This window comes from Pterocles gutturalis, unplaced genomic scaffold (genome assembly GCF_000699245.1).
Source record: "Pterocles gutturalis isolate BGI_N339 unplaced genomic scaffold, ASM69924v1 scaffold22238, whole genome shotgun sequence".
Classification (NCBI taxonomy): Eukaryota; Metazoa; Chordata; class Aves; order Pterocliformes; family Pteroclidae; genus Pterocles; species Pterocles gutturalis.
In genome coordinates this window covers 5,297-25,868 of record NW_010121034.1, presented here as the reverse complement: position 1 = coordinate 25,868, position 20,572 = coordinate 5,297, and the positions used below count along the sequence as shown (strand labels likewise).

Sequence of the window (20,572 nt, the reverse complement as noted above, 5' to 3'; positions counted from 1 at the left end):
GTGGTGGGTTTTTTTTTGCTTTTAACTGCTGCACAATATTGTCTATTTTGGAATGTTAGTTTTCTTTTTTCCCCCGAGTGGTGTTAGTTAAACTCTAGGTTTACCCAGAAGATGTGTATAACTTGAAACAAGTAAAGAGTTAGGGGTTTCTTGGTACTACAGACCTAGAATCGTTGTGCTTACAAGATTTATATAGGCTTCTCTTTTCCCCTCCCCTTTTTCTGTTTTAGGTGAAATTGTGGTAAATGAAGTAAATTTTGTAAGGAAATGCATCGCAACAGATACAAGTCAATATGACCTGTGGGGCAAATTGGTTTGCACTAACTTCAAGATTTCCTTTATTACGGATGACCCAATGCCACTACAGGTTCGTTATTACTCACATCGCTACATCATGACAACAAATGTGATAGGTGAAATGGATTTAATTAGAACAAAGTGAGTCTGCTTCATATCTGATATAAATACGATGCCTTCTAAACCAAAGCAGGCTAAATGATGAGGTTCCACTGTCCTGCTCTGAATGTGTTGCTATTCCATCCCTTCATTGAGAATATTAGAGCAGAGCAAGTTTGGTAGAGAAGTACAGCCAGCTCTATTTACCTCTTTTTATGGGGGTGTCGTTGGGAAGTGGTTTTACAAAAGGCAAAGCAGGAATTAGATAAAAACGTGTTCCTCCTTGAAGAAGATAATTGGAAATGTGTCTTTGACTAGACAAGCATCAGATGAGCAAAGCCTTTAATACATCCAAGTTTTATTGGCATTACTGATGGAGGACAAAGTAACCATGAAATAAACTTTTCATTGTAGAGGAAGCAACAAAGAAAGGGGAAAAAGAAACCAAACCTTTGTCAAAGCAGAACATGGCATTGAAAAGCTTGGTCAGTTTTTGAACAGCATACAGTAGTGTTGAGAAATCCAAGTTGTGACCTGTATGTTGTTTTCAGTAGAGTTTTCACTTTCATTTTGGCTTTCAGGAGAAACACTCCATTAACTAGGTGTGTGCAAAGCTCTGACAGTAGATGGATGTTTATTCAGTAATGGTTAGTAAGTTTGACCAAAGCTACTTCAAATAATTAGTTTTTGACATGAAGTAGTTGTCAAAACTTTTTTCTGAAAGACTAATATTTTTTCTTTCTATGGTTACAGTAATAGTTGGAGACTTTTAAATATCATATATATACACATATATATTTAGTTTACAGTTGAGATTGTATTAAATTTCTAACAGCAATTTTTGAGGCCAGTAAATTCAGTGCAAGTAGTGAGGTTATTTTGCATACTCCGCTGGGGTTTCTGAACTGTTCGGTGTGCATTCACCAGCACAAGAGAGCTGTTTCCACAACCACTAATTGCCTGTGAATAGGCGGGGTTGGTACATGTCAGAAAAGTCTAGGCATGCCTGATTTTTATCACAGTTTCTTCAAAGTTGTGTTGTGTATCTGGTTGTGAACTGCAGAACTGCGGTTAATGGCTATGAGTTCATGTGTTTCAGAAATTCCACTATAAAAACCTTCTCCTTGGTGAACATGATGTCCCGCTAACATGCATTGAGCAGATTGTCACAGGTATGTCAAAAATAGTTAAGTATTATGACAAGCTTTAACCTTACTCAGTTCAAAGCTGTTAACTGCTTGTTAGGGTGTGCAGAATTGTTGACGCTTAATGTTTTATGTCATTAATCTTCCCTGATTTGAAGAATTTGATTAATTTAAAATTGGGATAAAAACCTTAAAAGCTGAATAAAATTTGAGGTGCCATGCAAGAAACTTATGTACTTGGGTCTTTGTATTGTTTGTAAATTTAACTACAATACTGAATCAACAGGTATTCTAGGATAGCACCTGTTATGGCACTGCTGTTCTTCTGTTACACAGGTGTACCCTAAATTTAGTGAAACGGAAGCTTTTACTAACAGGAGTTAAGGGGTGGTTTTAATCCATGCTGCAGAAGAGATTGCTGTGTGGTTGTTATATTGAAGGCGAATAGCTGGAGGTGTCCTAAAACATTTGTCTTGAGTTCCCTGGAAGTACTTAAGTTTAACCCAGAAGGTACCTGCTGCCAGGCAGCTCTGTCAATTAATCACTCAACAGCTATGTGCCCCAGTTTTCCCAGTTACCACAAATAAAACCTCTGTGGCTTCTGCTTACTTTTTATGACTTAACTTCCTTTATTTGAAAAGGAGATACATAGGCTAAGGGACACGGCCTGTCTATGCAGGTCTAGACCAGCTGGCAATTTACTATACTTACATTCTTGAGTTTTATGTAAGAAATAAGGACTTAATCGTAGCCTTAACTCTGGCACTTTTTCACTCCAGCAGTTTTTTATACATCCAAGTAAATAAAAAATATAGAAAAAAAATCAATGTATATGCCAATTACTGTGCATCGGAAGGTCATTGCCCCATATGCAATTAAATGTCTGGGAGCAAAAATTGCTCTTGGGAATACTGCATCTTAATTCCTTGTTTGTGAGGTTGAGGGACAAAAATAATCTGGACATAAAGAAAACAGAAATTCAGACACTTCTTTGAAAAGAGATTGATCAACAGGAAGACCTATAGATTTTCTGCATCAATTGAACAGCTGAAATATACTACTAAATGAACTTACACAACCCAGTCCAATAACTTGGTCTTTTCTTTACAGTGAATGACACCAAGAGGAAGCAGAAGGTCCTTGGTCCCAACCAAAAACTTAAATTTAATCCAACTGAATTAATAATTTATTGCAAAGACTTCCGCATTGTCAGATTTCGTTTTGATGAAGCAGGTCCTGAAAGTGCAAAAAAGGTATTGTGTCTTCTTATGAAATCTTGCCTTCTAGTCATTAAATGTAGCAACAGCTGTGCTAATAAGAATGTTTTGGTTTATGTTTTGATAGAGAAGTAGGAAGGAAGAATAGCAAATTAATCACATTCCGTTACAGGAGAATATCTCGATTTTTAGAGTCAAAATTATTAGGTAAAAAACTTAACATGATGTATTAACTGTGTTTTTTATATAAGATAAACCTGCATTTCTTGTTGTATCTGTTGTACTTTTAAAAATTACTAGTTTATGAAACAAATCTTTCTAAGGACTGGAATTGGAATACTGCATTGCAGCTGTACAACAGATGTTTACATTTTTATGGAAAATGTTTGAAACTTTGATATGTTTTCTGAAAGTCATAAGCCTTATTTACCCATAGCTAAAGTGTACTATTTTTATATATACACTTCGTAGTTTCTTCACATAGCAAGTCCTCCAACAAGCTCTTGAAATGACCAGTTTCTCTAATCTACATACAACTATGTGCTCCTTCTGAACATTCACTTAGCAAAGCCTTGCATGCCTCTTGACAAGAGGAATTACTTCTGTCTGTACATTCCTAGAAATTTCATTCCTTCCCCAGTTTTAACACTTGTCCTGAGTCTCAACAAAATCATACAATGATATTTAACCTGGTAAGGTCCAGATAAGTTTCTGCTTACCAGAGATGGTATGTCTGCATAACAACATGAGCTCACCAGCTTCCTTGTTCTGGATCGGTGCAGCAGGCTTTTGAGTTACAGGTCCTTTGACCTCCATGGCACCAGTTTGTGGCCAGGCATGGCACAGCAATTGTTTCGTGAGGAGTGACCCAATTTGCTCACAGAGCTTAACAGTTCCCCTTCTCAGTAGGATAAAGTTTGAGCTTAACGCCATAAGTCCTAAGAACCATCTGCCCAGACACAAGTTTGTTTGCAGTTATCAACTGAGCAACTAATGAACCAGTTCGTCACTCCTTCACCTTTTACCATCTCATAGTGATCCATGGGCAGAAGCCCAGTAATGGAGCAGACTCTTCTTTCTTTGCTGTTTTTCTAGGTTCGTCCCTGCCTGCTGTCTTTGCTGTTTGTAACCTGTTTGTAATTGTTTGGCGATACTTCAGCAGTCAATTCCCTTTCTCAGCTTCTATAAAATCCCCCTGGAGCAGCCTGTCTCCTGCAATATCATTGTAGCAACTGTTTCTAATTGGCTGTCAGGGCCAAGAAGAGCAATTAGACTGGAGGAAGGAGGAAGAGAGCATAAACTCTGTGTCTTATTAACATTTTTTGTGCTGCATTTAGATGAGAGCAAAAAGTGAACCTTTTTATGAAGGTGCTTGCTTCATACATTTATAATGACATGGTCTAACATTATTTCTTTTGATAGGAAGAAAAGCTAGTTCTAGAGCTCCAGAAGCATCTGAGTCTGTGTGGTTATAAAGATAGTACCGGTGGTGGCCAAAAGTATAACAGTTACCATTTTCAAGTATCAGAATGCCTCACTAGAGGAGTGGAAGAAGACTTACACAAATCATACTATCAGCTGTGTGGCTACTATTGCAGTTTTGGTACATCCAGTAGGTTACTGCAACTTTGTGTGGATGTATCACAGAAGCACACTTCTACTGAAGGGTGAAAAGGTTCCATTAACCTAATCTGATGTTCCAGAACGACATTATTCTGTTAGCATTAAAATATAAATGCCTAAAACCATGAGGTCCTTAAATCAGGTTTCTTCTATCAGGATTTTGCTTAAATTGTTTTGGGATGCTGGCAGGCACAACTTGCATAACATATTGAATGGAGTTATTTTGTTCTTTCTGGCATTTAAATGGCATGCTAGCACCACACTCTTGAAAGATTTTATCTCGTTCCTGTTCCTGCCCTTCAGTGGTCCATATTAGCAAGGTTGTCCTGATGTTTAAAAACAAAGGAAGGTGGTCAGGCCTCCTTAGAGTTCTGAAAGGGCTCTTGTAATATATATTAACATCCAGCTATCTGTGCATGAAAACACTGGTAGCCGTCTACTTGGAAATAATTGTGTGTGCGTAACTTTTGTAGGGAGGACCAGGACTTAAAGTATAACTGAGTTCTGATGAAGGGAAATTCCTGCTCTTATCTTCAGCTGAGTGTGCTAGTGTTGTCTTCAGACCGAGAGAATGTTGTAGGAGAGAACTGACCATGGAGTCGGAGGTGCTAGATGAGAGGGGCTCATGGAGATCACCTAGTCCGCCTTTCTCTTCAGAGGTGCCAGGATTCTATCAGGTTAGCTGTGGATTTGTCCAGTTGTATCTCGAAAACCACCAAGGATGGAAAGCCATCTCCCTCAGGGGGTAACTTTTTCCAGTACTGCATGTTTTTCCTGATGTCCATCTTGAATGTCCCAAGATGAGTTTCTGGTGGCTGCCCATTATGTCATCTGGCAAGACCGAGTCTGTAACTACCTTCCTGGTGGTGATTTCCTGCAGTCTCATTTTTGCACAGCTAAATGAACCCAGTTTCTTCAGAAGATACACTTCAGGTCCATAGTCATTTTAGTAGCCCACCACTGGACCCTCTCCAGCTTCTCTGCTTTCCTTTTGACTTGGGGGCCTAATCTCCAGTCATCTCTTTGAGAAAAATTAAAATGACTGTCAGCTCTGTTTTTTCCTCACAAATTTGGTTGTGCTCATTTTGGAGCTATATATGAAGACCCAAGTGAAAAATGGACCGAATAAATTGTTCTTGTGTGTTTTATGAAGGTGCTCTAGGGTGCTAAGTGTTGGGAAGCTACAGAACTCAGAATTTCTGTTGGAATCAGTGAATTGTACTTAAATTGTAATTAAATTAAAACTTAAATTGTAATTAAAACAATTTCAGAAGAATTTATGACTGAAGTTTTTTTGGATAAGGTTTTTGTCACTTGCTTTTAAAATAGTTAGAAGCGAAGGTGATGTTACAGTTAGCATTACAATCTCTGTTCTGTAAAGCAAGAGACCTGCATGCCAGCACTTTATAAATCATAAGTAGTTTCCTTTAGCAAACTTTACATCAATACAGTCAGCTATACAAATCAGAGCAGGGAGATTTCTAACTACATGTCATCCTGGTAATACAGGAGTATCATCCTTAGCACTGGTAGGTCAAAATGAAATACTACCTTCTAAAATACACACTTCAAAAGAGGGAAGTATAAATGTCTGTAACTTGTTGCCAGATGCTAGCAAATGTTCTGTTTAGAGCAATAGTTAAAGAAATAAAAACAACACACTTGATAATTACTATGTTAAAATGAGCTTTAACTATGGACTTGTTACAAGGAGAACAGATACTAGCTTTATACAGCTAAGTCATTTTTTTATGCGTAGTTCCTTGAATGTAGTGGAATACTCAACAGCATTTGGTTACATAAACTGATGTTGGCAAAGAGAATGTAATCTGTTCCTAAGGAAGTGTCTGTATTTACTGAATAAGGAAGAATAGCCCTTACTAATTAAGCTGCCTTTCTAGAGTAGAGAGTATTCTGAGTCTCTTTTTGGTAGTAAGTGTGAAAAGAAAGATCCAGGTTTGAAAGCAGTCAGGCTGCAGATGTGGGCAGTCTGACTGACTTGATCGCATACAGACATGATGTGTGAGTAATATTGGTGGAGCTTTCACAGGTGTTTTACTCTAGCTTTAAATAGAAACAAACTGGAAGAACACATTGAATTTTGAGGTGAATTCCTTTATTTGGGGGTAAATTATTGTGAAGAAGCTTCAAAATCAGTTCTATTAGAAAAATACCTTCAACATTAGCTGCAGCCAGTACATGCTAATAAAATACTGTCTCACCATTAATCAGTCAAGTAAATATTTCCTTCCTCATTTTTATTAATGGATATTTGGGAAACAAGAGTTAAGGAATAATAGAGGGAATGGATGCTCACACATCACTTTTTAGCAGAGTTTAATGCTGTTTTGTCTCTAAAATAAAGCTATAGAGTCTCCAAAGGAAGGAAAGGCTGATGGGTGTGGGAGGAAGTGGAGGATGGGGAAGCAAGGGTAAACAAGTTAGGGAAGTCTTAAGTTAGGCAGTGTGAAAGAAGGAGCATTTCTTATTTCTTAAAGGAAGAGGGATTATTTTTTTCCAAAAATCACAACAAACAGTCAAACTGAAAACTCCTGCTAATTTCCAGCCACTGCAATACTTGACATTAGACTAAGAAATTAAAATGTATGAAAAGGTAAGGTGTTAGATCTTATGACTGTTAGATGGTGGATAGCGTGTTGCATCACCATGCATATGAATCTTGGCAGTGCACCAGAATGGCACACACCCTATAATCTCCTGTTTCCTAAATATATCCCTGTTTTCTTGGTCCCTTTCTCTTCTGGAACTTCCTCAGTTCTTTTCCTTCAGGAAGGTTTTTTTAAATGGGCATGAGAGCAGTTTCAGAAGCACATGCTTAATTGAAACAGGAGGAAAATTATTTGTCTCCAATCTTGTTTCCTGTGCAATCAAAACTCACCTTGTCACCGGTCATAATACTTGGGATGGAGTGGGACAATTTTTTCCTCATTGTTATGAAGTATAATGTGAAACCCAGAGTTTTGGACAAATGATCCTGACCCTTTCTAATGTGTTGGGTTTTTTGTTTTCCCCTGCAAACTTCTGTGTTACCCTATTCTAATAGTTTATACAGATCACAAAATTGGTAATATCTCAAGACTCTGGGAACGCACAAGAAGATGTTGTTATCTTTATGATCTCTGGAGTGGGATTGGAGGGGGTGAAGAAAACTTTTTTCAGAAGTAAACTTATCTAAAGGTATTTTTAAAAATAGCAATGTATCTTAAGGCTTAGGAAACCTGTACTTAGATTTCAAACACATTATTGTACAAACAACGATTCTGATACATAAAAAGTTACTTGAGCTTCTGAAATCCTCATACTGTTTCCTGTTGTGTGGATTACTTGTATTCAAACCAAATTAACTATTGCATAATTGGAATTTTTATAGAAGGAAAAAAAAGCAGTTCTCACTTAGACAATTCATAGCTTAGCAGCTAGGAGAATGTGCACAGTGGTTAGGGCTGAAAGTCTTGTTACCTGAGATGCTTATCTTCCCAAGAAGCCTTCCTCCCCAGGAAGATTAACAGCTTCTGTCCGTGGGACTTGATCTGGTCCTGTTTGCATGACTTGTTACTGCAGGTATCTAGTCAGAATAGGAACTGCAGTAGCAAGGGAGACTAGTATCCTTCCAGTGAGTTTGTAAGGCAAGTAGCCTTCCTTAGGGAAGGCAGTGAAACGCAGCACTGAGCTAGCTTAGCACATCGTAAATATGAGTGTTCAAAATGATCTTTTCCAAGAGCATTAGCAATATTTTGAAGCTCTCGTCCTTGGTAAACTGTTGAAGAGGAGGGCTTGCCCTGAAAGTATCCAGATAGGGGCTGAACAGGGAACCTTGACATAGGGAAATGGCCTTTGTACTGTGGAATAATCACAGCCATTGTGTTTACTGCTTTTAAGAAATGAACTTTCCAACAAACAGCCTATTCTCTTGTTGTTTGACTAAGCCGAAATATCTTCAGCTTTACACAATTGTAAATTGGCAAAAATACCAAACATTTTTCAGTTTGATATGAGAACATTTCCTGTAAAACATGTTTGTCTTCCAGTTTAAGAGCTTTCTACTTATGGTGATAATCTGCTGAGATCTGTGGAATGTACTTCTCTTCTGAAACTTTCAGACAGTAAAGCTACTATGCAGATTTAGTGAGGAATAAACTGAAAATTAATGTCTTTAATACTTGTTTAGTGTATACATGAGTGGAATTTGTCTAAAATGTAAAAATGAAGACAGCGGCAGGATAATTTTTTTTTAAATAACAGTAATAGAGGTCCTGAACCTGTATTGCAATCCACCCATGCAGTACCTGGTATGTGAGTTATGTTTGTACTGTGGGACACCTGGGAGCATTTTTCTGCTGCTGGGCTCAGAAGCATTTTTGGGAATGCTTACTGTCTCCCCCACACAGTTTTACTCCTCTTAACACAGCGCACACACACATTCTTTCTCAAATGTGGCAAGTAAATGACAGACATTTCATCTGCTGCTTTTAAAAATAGGTTTTACTGTATTTCTGTTGTGTTACTTGGCAGCACAATGGAATTTTTTAATGTCTTGCAGTTCATCCTCAAGCCTTGAGAGTAGATCAGCATAGTAAAAGGCTTTCATCCTTCACTCCCATAAATGAACACGAGGAGTAACTCTGTTTATATCAGTTACTGTACTGAAAGGTTACATAGAAAAATGGAGGGCAAAATGTGTATGTACGCAGATGTCCATTTTGTTACCTTGTGAATAATAGGCAAAAGTAGTCTGTGAGAAGAGGCTAAATATTACGAAGAGCTGGTTTCTTCAGCTTAGTTTTGTACACTGAAATCACGAGAATTAATAAAATGTGCATGGCTTCCAGTTATTTAATGGTACTTACTAAAAGTTTTACCAAATCCTGGAAATGAGCTTATAAATGTTCATTTGAAAAGTCATGCTAGACTGTTTCCCAGGGACGTTTTTACTGTTGGCCTTTTTTTGGGAGGTCGTCCCCTGCCCAGGACTGTCCTGTCCTTTATTTTCTTTTGCAGTTTCACTGTAGAACTGAAGGTGTGGGGAGAAGAGTTAAAGCAACTGTTTTTCTAAGACTCAATAGGAATTTTTTTTTAGTTGGGGGTATATTTGTGAAAAACCATTTTCAACTCAAGTTAGTCTACAGTCATTACTGGTTTTATAAATAGTGAGGAATGTCACCATCAAAAGACAAAGTAAATAAAAATATGGGAAATGTTCCATAATGCTATATATGTTGCATACAAGCTAGTAAAAGTACAATAACTTTCTCCATGCAGAACCTCCCATAAGTGAGCTCTCGAGTTGTTTTTGTTTTGCTTTGACACAATGCTGCTGGTAGTAGTATTCCTTCAGTTGTGTGTCATGCAAATCTTTCTTTCATGTCTATGATAATAAGAAAACTTTCCTTCACTAACAGAAAACAATTTATTGGATGCAGACAGTGCTTTTCAAAAATAGTATCCAAAACTGCTAAACAGTGAATAAATTGTGTCACGCCATTGCCAAATATAAAAAGTCATGGGGAGTTGAAAGGAATGAAGAAAATTGAAAGGAAAAGTTTTAGGTGGTAATAATATGAACTTATACTCTTTCTTTGTCTCTAATTAAAAACTTTGTCACGTGGAATTTCATTATCTGAACAAGCAGAACAGAGTTTTGTGTTTTATAACCTCCTTTTCATTAAATATTTTCTTTAGAGATAAGGTGGGTACTTTTTAGTAAAATGGAGAAGCCAATACTGAGGGAAGAAGGCAAAGCTAAAGATTCCAAATCACGTCCTGAAATTTAGATAATAACAATGCCAATCCCTACTTGAAAGTTTTTTTTTTTTAATCCCAAATTTGATTCTTCTAGATGCTAGGTTTTTTTTGTCAAATCGTTTGTTTATTAGTGAATATTCACATTCAAAGAAACAAAGGTTAACAAAGCCTGGCTGTATTTGAAGTCTAGTATCTAACCCTAAACCCTGTGCTGCACTCTGAATTTTAATCATCTTATGGTTCTACCAAAATGAGCAATTTATGTGGGTAGAAAACCAGTTGCTTTTGTGATGCTGGTCCCGAGAATATTACAAAGAATGTGAAGACTTAGGCAAGACTCTTCCTTGTGCCCCAGGTTAATCTCTGCTGTTCTGAGGATGCATCTCTCTCTCTTAATTTAGATCTCTGCTGAATTTCCCTTCTCGGGGCAGGGCTTGTGACTCAGCCTGGTTAAACCTGATCAACACATCAGGTTGCCAGAGACAGTGTTGGAGTTTGCTATAAACCTGCAGGCATCTGGAAGTTATGGGCGGGTTTCTTTTGTGAATGAAATCCAGTCATCTGGGACAGATCCTACAAGGTCCAGGCCAAAATTCAATGGAGCTGACAAGTTGCTACCCTCAAAGTTTGGCTGATGTTTCAGTTCTCATGATCAGCTGGGGACTGGGGAGGGGATGATTACTGGCATGTTTAATTAACTGTAGAGCCCCCACACTTGGCAAAAGGACCTACCCTAAAAACTCACTTTTTATTGGAATTGGAGCTTGATGGGTCATCTTTGGCCTGCCATTGAGCTGACAAACAAGCTACAGGTGACTAACACGAAGAAAACATCTCCCACCGTGCATTACTTATGTCCAAGTAACGTGGGGGGAAGAGCTGTTCTTTATTACCAAGCAATTTGCTTTTCATTCATATTCGTCAATGCCCTTCATAATTTTGGAATACAACTCAGTGAGGTGCAGGATTAACATAGCTCCTGGAAGTCTTCAAAAAGCAACCTCTTGTTTTCCCTTCCAAGAGCATGAATTTTTGAAGTTTTGAGTTTTGGGTAGCACAGACTGGTAAGTCTGATGCCTATATGGGGTGAATTAGTGGAAAATATAATCAAAAGGTAATTAGATACAAACTTTTGGTTAAATATGATACTTTAGGGAAGAACCAACAGGGCTTTTGTAAAGGGAAGTCGCACTTCAAAAATCTCTTGGCCCAGCTGACAACTTTGTATAAGAAATATTTGTCAAATGTTGTTGAATACAGATACCAGATTTTAGTTAGGAAGTGCCTGAACCCTGAACTGTTGAAAAATATCCTGGTAAAGTTTCATTATATGTTTTCTCTGTTTTTACCCTTTTCCCTAAGCATCAGTTGCTGGCCACTGTCAGGAACAGAGGGCTAGCGTGGACCTTTTGAACTGACTCAGTGTGGCCATTCTTATGCTCTTACGCTACACTGATAAGTACTCTTTATTTGAAAAAGAAATTATCAAAAGACTAATTACAAATGAGATTTTACTGTACTGTGCTCACCACCTGTGTGTTGTGTTCTCTTCTTCTGTTCTCCTTACTTCTATACGCAGGGGGGCAGGCACAGCTCAGTAGCCCCCAGTACGTGTTTCTCTCAGTTGATACAGAGTCATGTTTAGGGATGTCTGTTGCAGTCTGACATTTCTTGCAAAAACTTAGTCCACCATTATCAGTGATCACTTTTGATAGATTGTCATGAACTCACCTACTACGATTACAGTAATGGTCTCTTGGCAAATATGAGTATTTTTGGCTATATAATTCACTCAAATAAAATATGGAAATAAAGCATCAGAGGACTGATTTTTATCTTCTGGTCTGCATATTTCATGCTGTCATAATTAAGGGCAATAGATGTTATGTCTATAAATAACAGTAATAAATGTGTTTTTCCTAGGTGTGCCTTGCAATAGCTCATTATTCTCAGCCAACGGATCTTCAGCTTCTCTTTGCATTTGAGTATGTTGGGGAAATATATCATAATCCAGGTAAGTATGAAAGTACTTTGGTTTTTTTCCTATTTCATAATATGTAATTTTAGTAAGACTTCTGTCTAGAAGCAGTGGCAAAAAGCGTTTGAGGCTTTCTCCAGGGGTAATAAAATTGGCTTGTCCTGCACCCAACCTCTTACTTCCAGTTATAAGCCATTCGTTGTAATAGACATTAACGACCAAAATCAAAAGAAATGTCTTTCCTGTCTGAAACAAAACAAGACTACCTATGTCAGCACTTATGTCAGCATGAATACTCATATTTCTTAATTCACGCTTCGATCCTCCTGTTGTATGTCTATATTGGTACGCTAGGTACCTAGCTAATCTCCCATCAGGCAGGCTTGTTCACCTGCCCTTCTTTTGGGAATAAGTTTCTCTTCTGGTGGTATTGCAGGAGGATTTGTGCAACTTGGGACTCCATACCTTCTTTCCTAGAGGCTTACTAGGCAGTTCTTACCACTCAAAACCTCCACCACCCCTGCTGAGTTGGAGCACACCCTCTCTGCTCAAGGCCAATCTCCTTGTCAGTTAGGTAAGCCTGAAAAAGATGCCTTTGGAACTTGATTTCTAGTGTAATGCTGTGCGGTCACTGCTTAGTGTTCCCCAGCCAGTACACAGCTGAAAGCCATCAGTTCTAGCGTAACAAGCCTCCAAATCGAGAAAGTGCCATTGATGTTGTTCTGTGGTACTGAAATATTTACTCAGCAGCTGGCACTAGAAACCACTGATCTGCCTGTTACAGAATTCAAATGTTGTGGAGTTCTGAGCTCAGGCCTTCAAATTTGCACAGAAATGCATGTTTTCCACGCAGGTGTCTACATGACTGCCCTGTGCATGCACAAGAGTAACTGTGCATGTGATTACGTTGCACATATAATTTCTTACCTGATAAAACTTGGGCGGTTATTAAGGTCCATGTATTTTAGCACTTTAAAGTACTAGGGAGGAAGCCAATTTGCAGATAAAATTACAATAAAATGTTAAAGTGGAGTGTGAACAACATGTTAGTCTGTCACAAAGTTGCCTTTACTCTGTCCTTAAAATACCACTTGCTGTATGGAAAAGTACCTAGTGGAAGAATTACATAAGGTGGGTAAAAAATGTTGTTCCTCTGGAGCAGCAGACCAGAATGGCAGAAGATAGTTGTTCTGCTATGCTGCAGTTGCTGGAGAAAAGAGTTTGAAGTACTTTTGGGTTGGGTTGGGGTTTTTTTGTTGTTGTGAGCCGTGGTGTTTTTAGCATAGATCTCTGGCTTTGCTCTTACAATTCCAGCACTGTGTTTTCTGACTCTCTATCCCTGCTAGTCCCAGTACAGTAAAAGTTGACATACTGTTGTTGTGCTTCTTGAGGAACATAAAGAGCCTGCATTGCTCTGGTGCATATGTACATCATTTTTTCCGAGGCTATAGTTGATAATTATATATCCTGACGTTGAACAGTAAACATACACCATCTTTTGGTGATTATAATACTACTCTGTATACTATCTTTGAACAGCTACTTCATTCTGCTTTTAGTCCTGTTTTCTTCTGAGAAACATCAGTAGTCTGAGTACTAGTGCAAGAATGAAATTGATAGATACAGAAAGTAGAAACTACACAGTCGCTGAGATGACAGTAGAGCCATGGCACTGTATTCTGCTTTGTCTGGGCAGGCACTTACGTCTTTACAGACCCTTGCTACAGCTGGCAGCTTTCATCAGGGAGGTAACAGGGTTCAGTCACAGTTTATTTCACTTTTATTTAAAAATTTACTTCCAACTGTCAAGAAACAAAATGTAGTCTCCTTTGACACAGCTGACTGCCTCCTTGGCACCTAAAGAATGACCAGCAAAGGAGATCCTTCTTTATTAGTAACAGACTTTATCATCTTCTTGGTCCCTAGCCATAAAATGGTAGGCCATCTTTTTATGTTGATATAAAAATATGTGCGCGCATATACATATATATATATATAAAAAATATGTATTTTAACCTGGCCTCCAATTTTTTCGAAGAAAGAAATCCAGTGACTTAAGATAGTTCATTCCTGAGAGTTAGTATGTCTTGCTTTCTAGCAGCACAGCACACAAATTTTGTGTTGCTTCTTCTGTTGGAATTACAGGGGAAAAAACCTATTTACATCTTCATGTATGTCACTTTACAGCTGGTCTGCTGTAATACAAAAATAGGTGATGTTAGTCCTGATGCTAGTGGCTCATTCATGTAATTAGGAAGGTGAAGAGTTAGATTTTTTTTCCCTCTTGTTTAAATGTGCATTGATGAATTTTCTTTTCCTAGCAAAGAAGGTGAATGGAATAGACCCAGGAGGTGGTGGCGGCGGCATCAGCAGTGCCAGCAGTCAGCAGACACCTTTGTTTGAAACTTACTCTGATTGGGATAGAGAAATCAAAAGGACGGGTGCATCAGAGTGGAGAGTTTGTTCAGTCAATGAAGGTTATATGATATCTACTTGGTAAGTTTCTCTTATAACACAAATAGAAGAAAACAAGGCAATTATACTTTCTTTTCTTGTCTCCTCTACCAAAGCCTCTGCCCTGCCTAACTGCACTTCACCTCTTAGATGTGCCACTCTCTGGAGAGGCCCCCAGTTGAAAGATCCTGCAAATGTTGGCGTTAAAGGAAATGTCATATTTTGGCATCTGTTGTTTTCATATTTTTCTACTTCCCTCTGAAACATGCATATTTCTAAACAAATACATCTGAGCTGTACCAGTGATAGGTAGGATCATGCAGATGTACAGGACAACCAGTCAGCACTGTGGTGGGAGGGGCTGGTGCACTATAGTTCAACAGAGTTGGTAAGACAGCACTGCAGCAAGAGTAAAACTGGTAAAATATGTGGGGGAAAGTAACCTTTTGTATCATATTTTTTCTCCAAGCCTTCCAGAATATTTTGTGGTCCCATCTTCCTTAGCAGATCAAGACCTTAAGCTGTACTCCTACTCTTTTATTGGGAGACGAATGCCAGTAAGTGGAGACTTTATTCTGTTACTGTTATTGATCGTTGTAGAATATTAATCTTACAGATATGTATGCCAATTAATGTAGTTTTGGTGTGTAGCGTTAATTAAAAAAAAATGGTATGAATAACACTAACCTGCATTATTTGGTTGTTTCTTTTGTGTTTTTTTCCCATATTAGTTATGGTCCTGGAATCACCCTAATGGGAGTGCTCTTGTAAGAATGGCCAACATTAAAGATGTGTTGCAACAAAGAAGAATTGATCAAAGGTAAATGATTAGTTATGTTATTCTTTAATCAAATGCATAGGATAACACAAGTGGTGACGGTGTAACATACAGCAGCAGTTGGTGATTAAGAGAATACTTGCTTTGTAATGTTGTAATACAACAGCTTTTGAGAAACTGTTCTCTGAATACAGTTCTGGCACAATTTCTGTTCAAGATCCACTTCAGTTTGGAATAGCGAATAATTTTTCAAATTTTAAGGGATGTTATTTTCAAGGCAGTTAGTCATTCAGATGACAGAATTTATTGATAAAAGGATCAGACTTAATCTTTTCTATTGATGTTACTGTACTACAACTTATGTTGATGGAGATTTTCTTACCTGCTTCAGCAAGACAATAAAAAATATTTATTTTTGGCATTGGGAAGTACAGTTCTATAGATTTAATGCCACAAAGAGCATGGTGTTTCTGTGAAATATTTGTCATTCACTGTTTTGGTGAAAGAGGAAGGCATTTATAGCCTTGCATAAGTAGTTTACCTGCTTGGTATTTGATTTAATTTGTAGGGTGACTTTTTGTAGTAGTATAGACACTTGCATTGTGTGCGTTAGGCTGGAGCTTCGAGTTTTATTTCGAACCTTGTCAGATTTCCTGGCTTTATAAACTTCATTCTGTTTATTTAGCATAGATAAGTCTTACTAAAAATTGTGGAAAATTAAAAATTGAATGGACCCATTTAACAGTAAGTCAGCCTCAGATTTTCGTTTCCCAAATGTGGTTTTAATGACCCAACGTTTCCACTTTTTTTTGTTTTGTAACTAACAGATACCAAAAACATTTGAGTCAGTAGCTGTGGGCCAGGAGCAATATATCTCCTGAATATAAACTAGAGAATTTTTTTTTTTTTTTAAATAAGATGCGTGTTTGATGTGGTTTTAGTTCTTTGCAGTTAAAGATTGTGGCATGTTTCTTGAAAGACTGTTTTTCTCCTCTCTAGTAATAAAATGGCTGATTCATTTTCTTACTTAGGATTTGTAATGCAATAACTCGAAGCCATCCCCTGAGAAGTGACGTTTACAAATCTGATTTGGACAAGTGTCTCCCCAACATCCAGGAAATCCAGGCTGCACATATCAAACTCAAACAGCTGTGTGTTAATGGTATGCTGGACTGTCCTTCTTTCATGGTGGTTATTTTCTTGAAATACAACAAATTCTAATAGATCTGGCTAACAGGAATTGTTATTTGAAGTTGTTCTGCAATGTAATTACTTTCCTTGTTGCAGAGCCTTTTGAAGAAACTGAAGAGAAGTGGCTGTCCTCACTGGAAAATACTCACTGGTTAGAGTACATTAGGTTTGTACCATTAATAACATGGTGGTTAATGAGATGTGAAAAACCTTCACCAGTGTAAGTAAGCAGTGAATCGGTTGAAGGATTCTCTGTTTTGAGTTAGGTAAATACAGATATCCCATATATTTTTTTTCTTCTAGAGTATGGACCTGTATATTAACTGTTGTATCACTTTCTTTTCCTGTCCAGATCATTTCTTAAGCATTCTGCTGAGCTTGTATATATGATGGAGTGTAAGCACGTTTCTGTAGTTCTACAAGGTAATACAACCATATAGCACACTCTAATTCTTAGCATTAGTATGATAATGTAGATAGACACATTTAGATCAAATCAGCTCTAATCTTTACACATACACCTCATCACAATAGTTTAGGCATTGAGGAACTAGAGAGGAAAATAATTGTTATGTATGTAAACTGTAGCATAGTCCATAGCATCAGAGGCATATATGACTTTGTGTCTTTGTGGTTTTTATTCTGATAATGATATGATAGGATCAGAACTTCAGGGTGAAGTTTTGTACGTGTTAATTGGGCTAATACTCCTTGGATAAGCAATATCAGTTTTATTCAGAGGTCCTATATACAAAAGTATTTCACTAACAGTGGCTGCTGTTGTGTAAGTGCAAACAGATATTCCAGGAAAAAAACACTGAAAAACTTGCTCATGTCAAGATAGAAATTTTGTAATTTCTGTAATTTTTACAAGACCTGTTCAGCTGATATATCCCACTCTCACCATATAATGGTCTTCCAAAAACTGCTTCAGGGTGGAAAATATGTTTTAAAATTTCCAGTAACATGAACATTCTCCTCAGCACATCCTGGTTTAAATACCAGGCATTTGGGAGGGTATTTTGTTCTTGATAAGTTTATTGTTGTACTGGATACTGCAGGGACCTTTTCCACAGTATGAGTCTCAGTTTAAAAAAAAAAAAAAAAAGTGGTTTTTTTTCTTCTAGGGATTTTTTTTTTAACTATGAGAACAATTACAGCAGCAAAAAGCATGTTTTAAACAAAATTCAAAGAAAGCCACTAGACCTAGTTGCCACTTTTTACTCTGAGATCTAATTCTGCATATGTGCATATATACCTTTAGATATTTCATACATTCTGTATGTTATTCACAGAGGAAGAGGGACGGGACCTGAGCTGTCTTGCTGCTTCTCTCATTCAAGTCATGCTGGATCCCTATTTTCGAACAATTGTTGGATTTCAAAGCTTAATACAGAAGGAATGGGTCATGGCAGGATATCAGTTTTTAGACAGGTGTAACCACTTAAAGAGATCTGACAAAGAGGTAAAAATGAATTGTATTTGTATGTGATAACAGTATCTGGTTAACATCAGCCTGAATGTTTATTCACATAGAAATCTAAAAGTAAAACCATTTTTAAATACTTTCAAATCTCGTTAAACTAATGTCAGAGAAAATGAGTCTTTGTCCAGGACAGAGATATATTTTCTTTATTCTCTGTAGCCATGTGAGAATCGGTGAAACACCTGGTACAGTCAAATGGTGCTGGGGTTTTATGTTGCTTCAGTGTTACACATGAGAAGGTCCTGCTGTTACAAATGCGAACACAGCCCCCATTTTTATTTGAAATAAAAGGGGGTTCGGAGAGGGTTGTTTGTTTTGTTTGTTTTACCAGGGGTATCTGTTTTGATCCCTGTTTTTTGTAATGCAAAGGTGTATCAATATGCAGTACTTTTCAAAGTACTGAGCTGACAGAGAAGCACTGCTGCTTTATGAACTGATACACAGCTGTCAGAGAGATTAGAAGGTGGCACAGTGCTTGATTTTCAGTATTTCCAGCTTACTATCTTACTTGGCCTCTTTGTTGCAAAGGAGAGACTTGTAATTGCAGTTGGAAAAACAGAGGACCCTAGGTTAGCAGCCTTTTTCAGGGACAATGCCCATGAGTAATAGCAAAGCAGGATCCCCAGAGAGTGGAGCCAACAGATCAACTGAGGACACTGAGCACCAAGCAGAGAAAATGCACAAAGAGATAAAGAAACTGAAATACCAAGGGGGACATAATGAGAAAGCAGATACTTTGACCCTAGGAAAGGATATACAGAAGAGTTAAGCTGGAAAGAGGAAAGTATTTCTGAAGCTTTATATAAATTATAAGTTTATACTTTTGCCATTCATGGGCCACTGTGGAAAGAGCTGGGAAGTGTAGTGAGAAGTTAATGCAGCTCAATCATAAGCTTTCCAATCATTTCAAACAAGAAGGAAGTATATACATCATGGAAATAAGGCCAGGTAGTAAGGAAGGCTCATACAAGCACTAATTTGGAAATTATGAGGGACATACAAAATGGCATAAAGCATTTTTGCAGGTACACGAGTATGAAGAGAGCCCAGGAAAGAATTGACTGGCTTCTTACAAAGAAGGGAAAGCTGCAGAAAGTTAACACTGAGAAAGCCAGTTGACATAATTGCTTGTAGAAGTGGCTAAACAGGAACACAGGATAATACAGTTGCATAAAATCATAAAAATAAAATACCCCAAACAGTTTACCCTATTGAGGAATGTACCAGAGATACAGCTAATACTCTGTGGAGCACTAACTGCAAATAAATTTGTATGGCTTGGGAAGAGGTTATGTTAAATCTAATAATTCTCTGTTTCTTTTCCCAGTCTCCTTTGTTTTTGATGTTTCTTGACTGTGTTTGGCAGCTGCTAGAACAATACCCAGCAGCCTTCGAGTTCTCTGAAGTGTATTTGACCGTATTGTACGACAGTGCACGTATCTCATTGTTTGGCACTTTCCTTTTTAATTGTCCTCATCAGCGAGTAAAGGAAAGCACTGTGAGTATGAAGTGTTACACCTACTTTTCAAATAAGAGCCTTCAGCCTGCCCTTCTGGAAATAACATCATCTCAACTATATGGAATTCCTTTGTATTTTTCAAAATGTCACACTCTGTTCAGGGCAAAATATTCAGCTCCCCAGGTGAATATGATCAGAATGTCCTTTCAGGTGATCTTTGCATAGACAGTAACTAACTATTCAAGAAGAAAGTCTATTGAAGGTCTTTTAAAATTTTTTTCTAGAAAAGCATTGTCATTGTACATTATTATTTGTACTCCTCTAGGAAATAGATTTATATCTGGAACTGATAAAGTAGAATGACAGGCAATAAATAGAATTTCACACTTCAGGCAGACTTTGAAATCTCTTGACATAATTGTTTTAATGGTTGAAAAAGTTGGAAAAGACTGCGTAAAGCTCAGATAGTATCACAGTGAAGGTATTGAGAAAACTGAATGCTTAAATTTGTTTTTGAGACCTGGAGCTTATCAGAATTGCGTATAGAAAACAGTTGATCACTGATCAAAGTAAAACTTAGTCATTTTGTTATACATTTTCCCTTTAAACCTGCAGGTAGCTACCATACAGAGAAGTAGAGCATGGAGGGACCATTAGCATGTTCTCAGAATAACAGTTTGGGGGGTTTAAGAGTACACAAACCAACAATTTAATATCACTGAAAAGTAATTTTTGGTACGTAAGCATTAGTCCTGCCTCTGCACTGCACAAGTGAAAAACAGAGTACAGCTGTTTTCTCCAGCAGCAGGCTGTCTTGCTGCTCTGATGCTTTGGTCTGCAGCCACCTCTAAATTACATCCCTGCTCTTCTTTGCCCAATAGTTATGCACTGGTTTATAGTTAAGATTTGTGAATAAGCCTATTTTCTTTGATTTTTAATATGCCTGAATGTTAACTTCTTGCAGGAATTTGCCATAAGCAAAAATATTCAGCTGGGTGATGAGAAAGGCCTCAGATTTCCTTGTGTTTGGGACTGGTCTCTTCAGTTTACCAGCAGGGATCGCCTGCTCTTTCACAACCCTC

General features: G+C 37.7%; 1 protein-coding gene across 1 annotated transcript in view; it reads left to right on the top strand.

Annotated features, from left to right (window-relative positions):
• Positions 1-230: 230 nt before the first annotated feature.
• Positions 231-20,572, top strand: part of LOC104464417 (myotubularin-related protein 10-like) — a gene marked incomplete at its 5' end in the record, with an annotated part of 21,750 nt that continues 1,408 nt past the window's right edge. The window contains 14 exon segments of the mRNA XM_010077114.1: positions 231-367; positions 1,496-1,568; positions 2,652-2,794; positions 12,068-12,158; positions 14,444-14,618; positions 15,046-15,133; positions 15,308-15,396; positions 16,386-16,516; positions 16,642-16,711; positions 16,898-16,968; positions 17,841-18,010; positions 19,359-19,529; positions 20,455-20,570; position 20,572. The exon segment at position 20,572 is cut by the window's right edge and continues 63 nt beyond it. Coding sequence (XP_010075416.1) covers positions 231-367; positions 1,496-1,568; positions 2,652-2,794; positions 12,068-12,158; positions 14,444-14,618; positions 15,046-15,133; positions 15,308-15,396; positions 16,386-16,516; positions 16,642-16,711; positions 16,898-16,968; positions 17,841-18,010; positions 19,359-19,529; positions 20,455-20,570; position 20,572 — 1,526 coding nt within the window.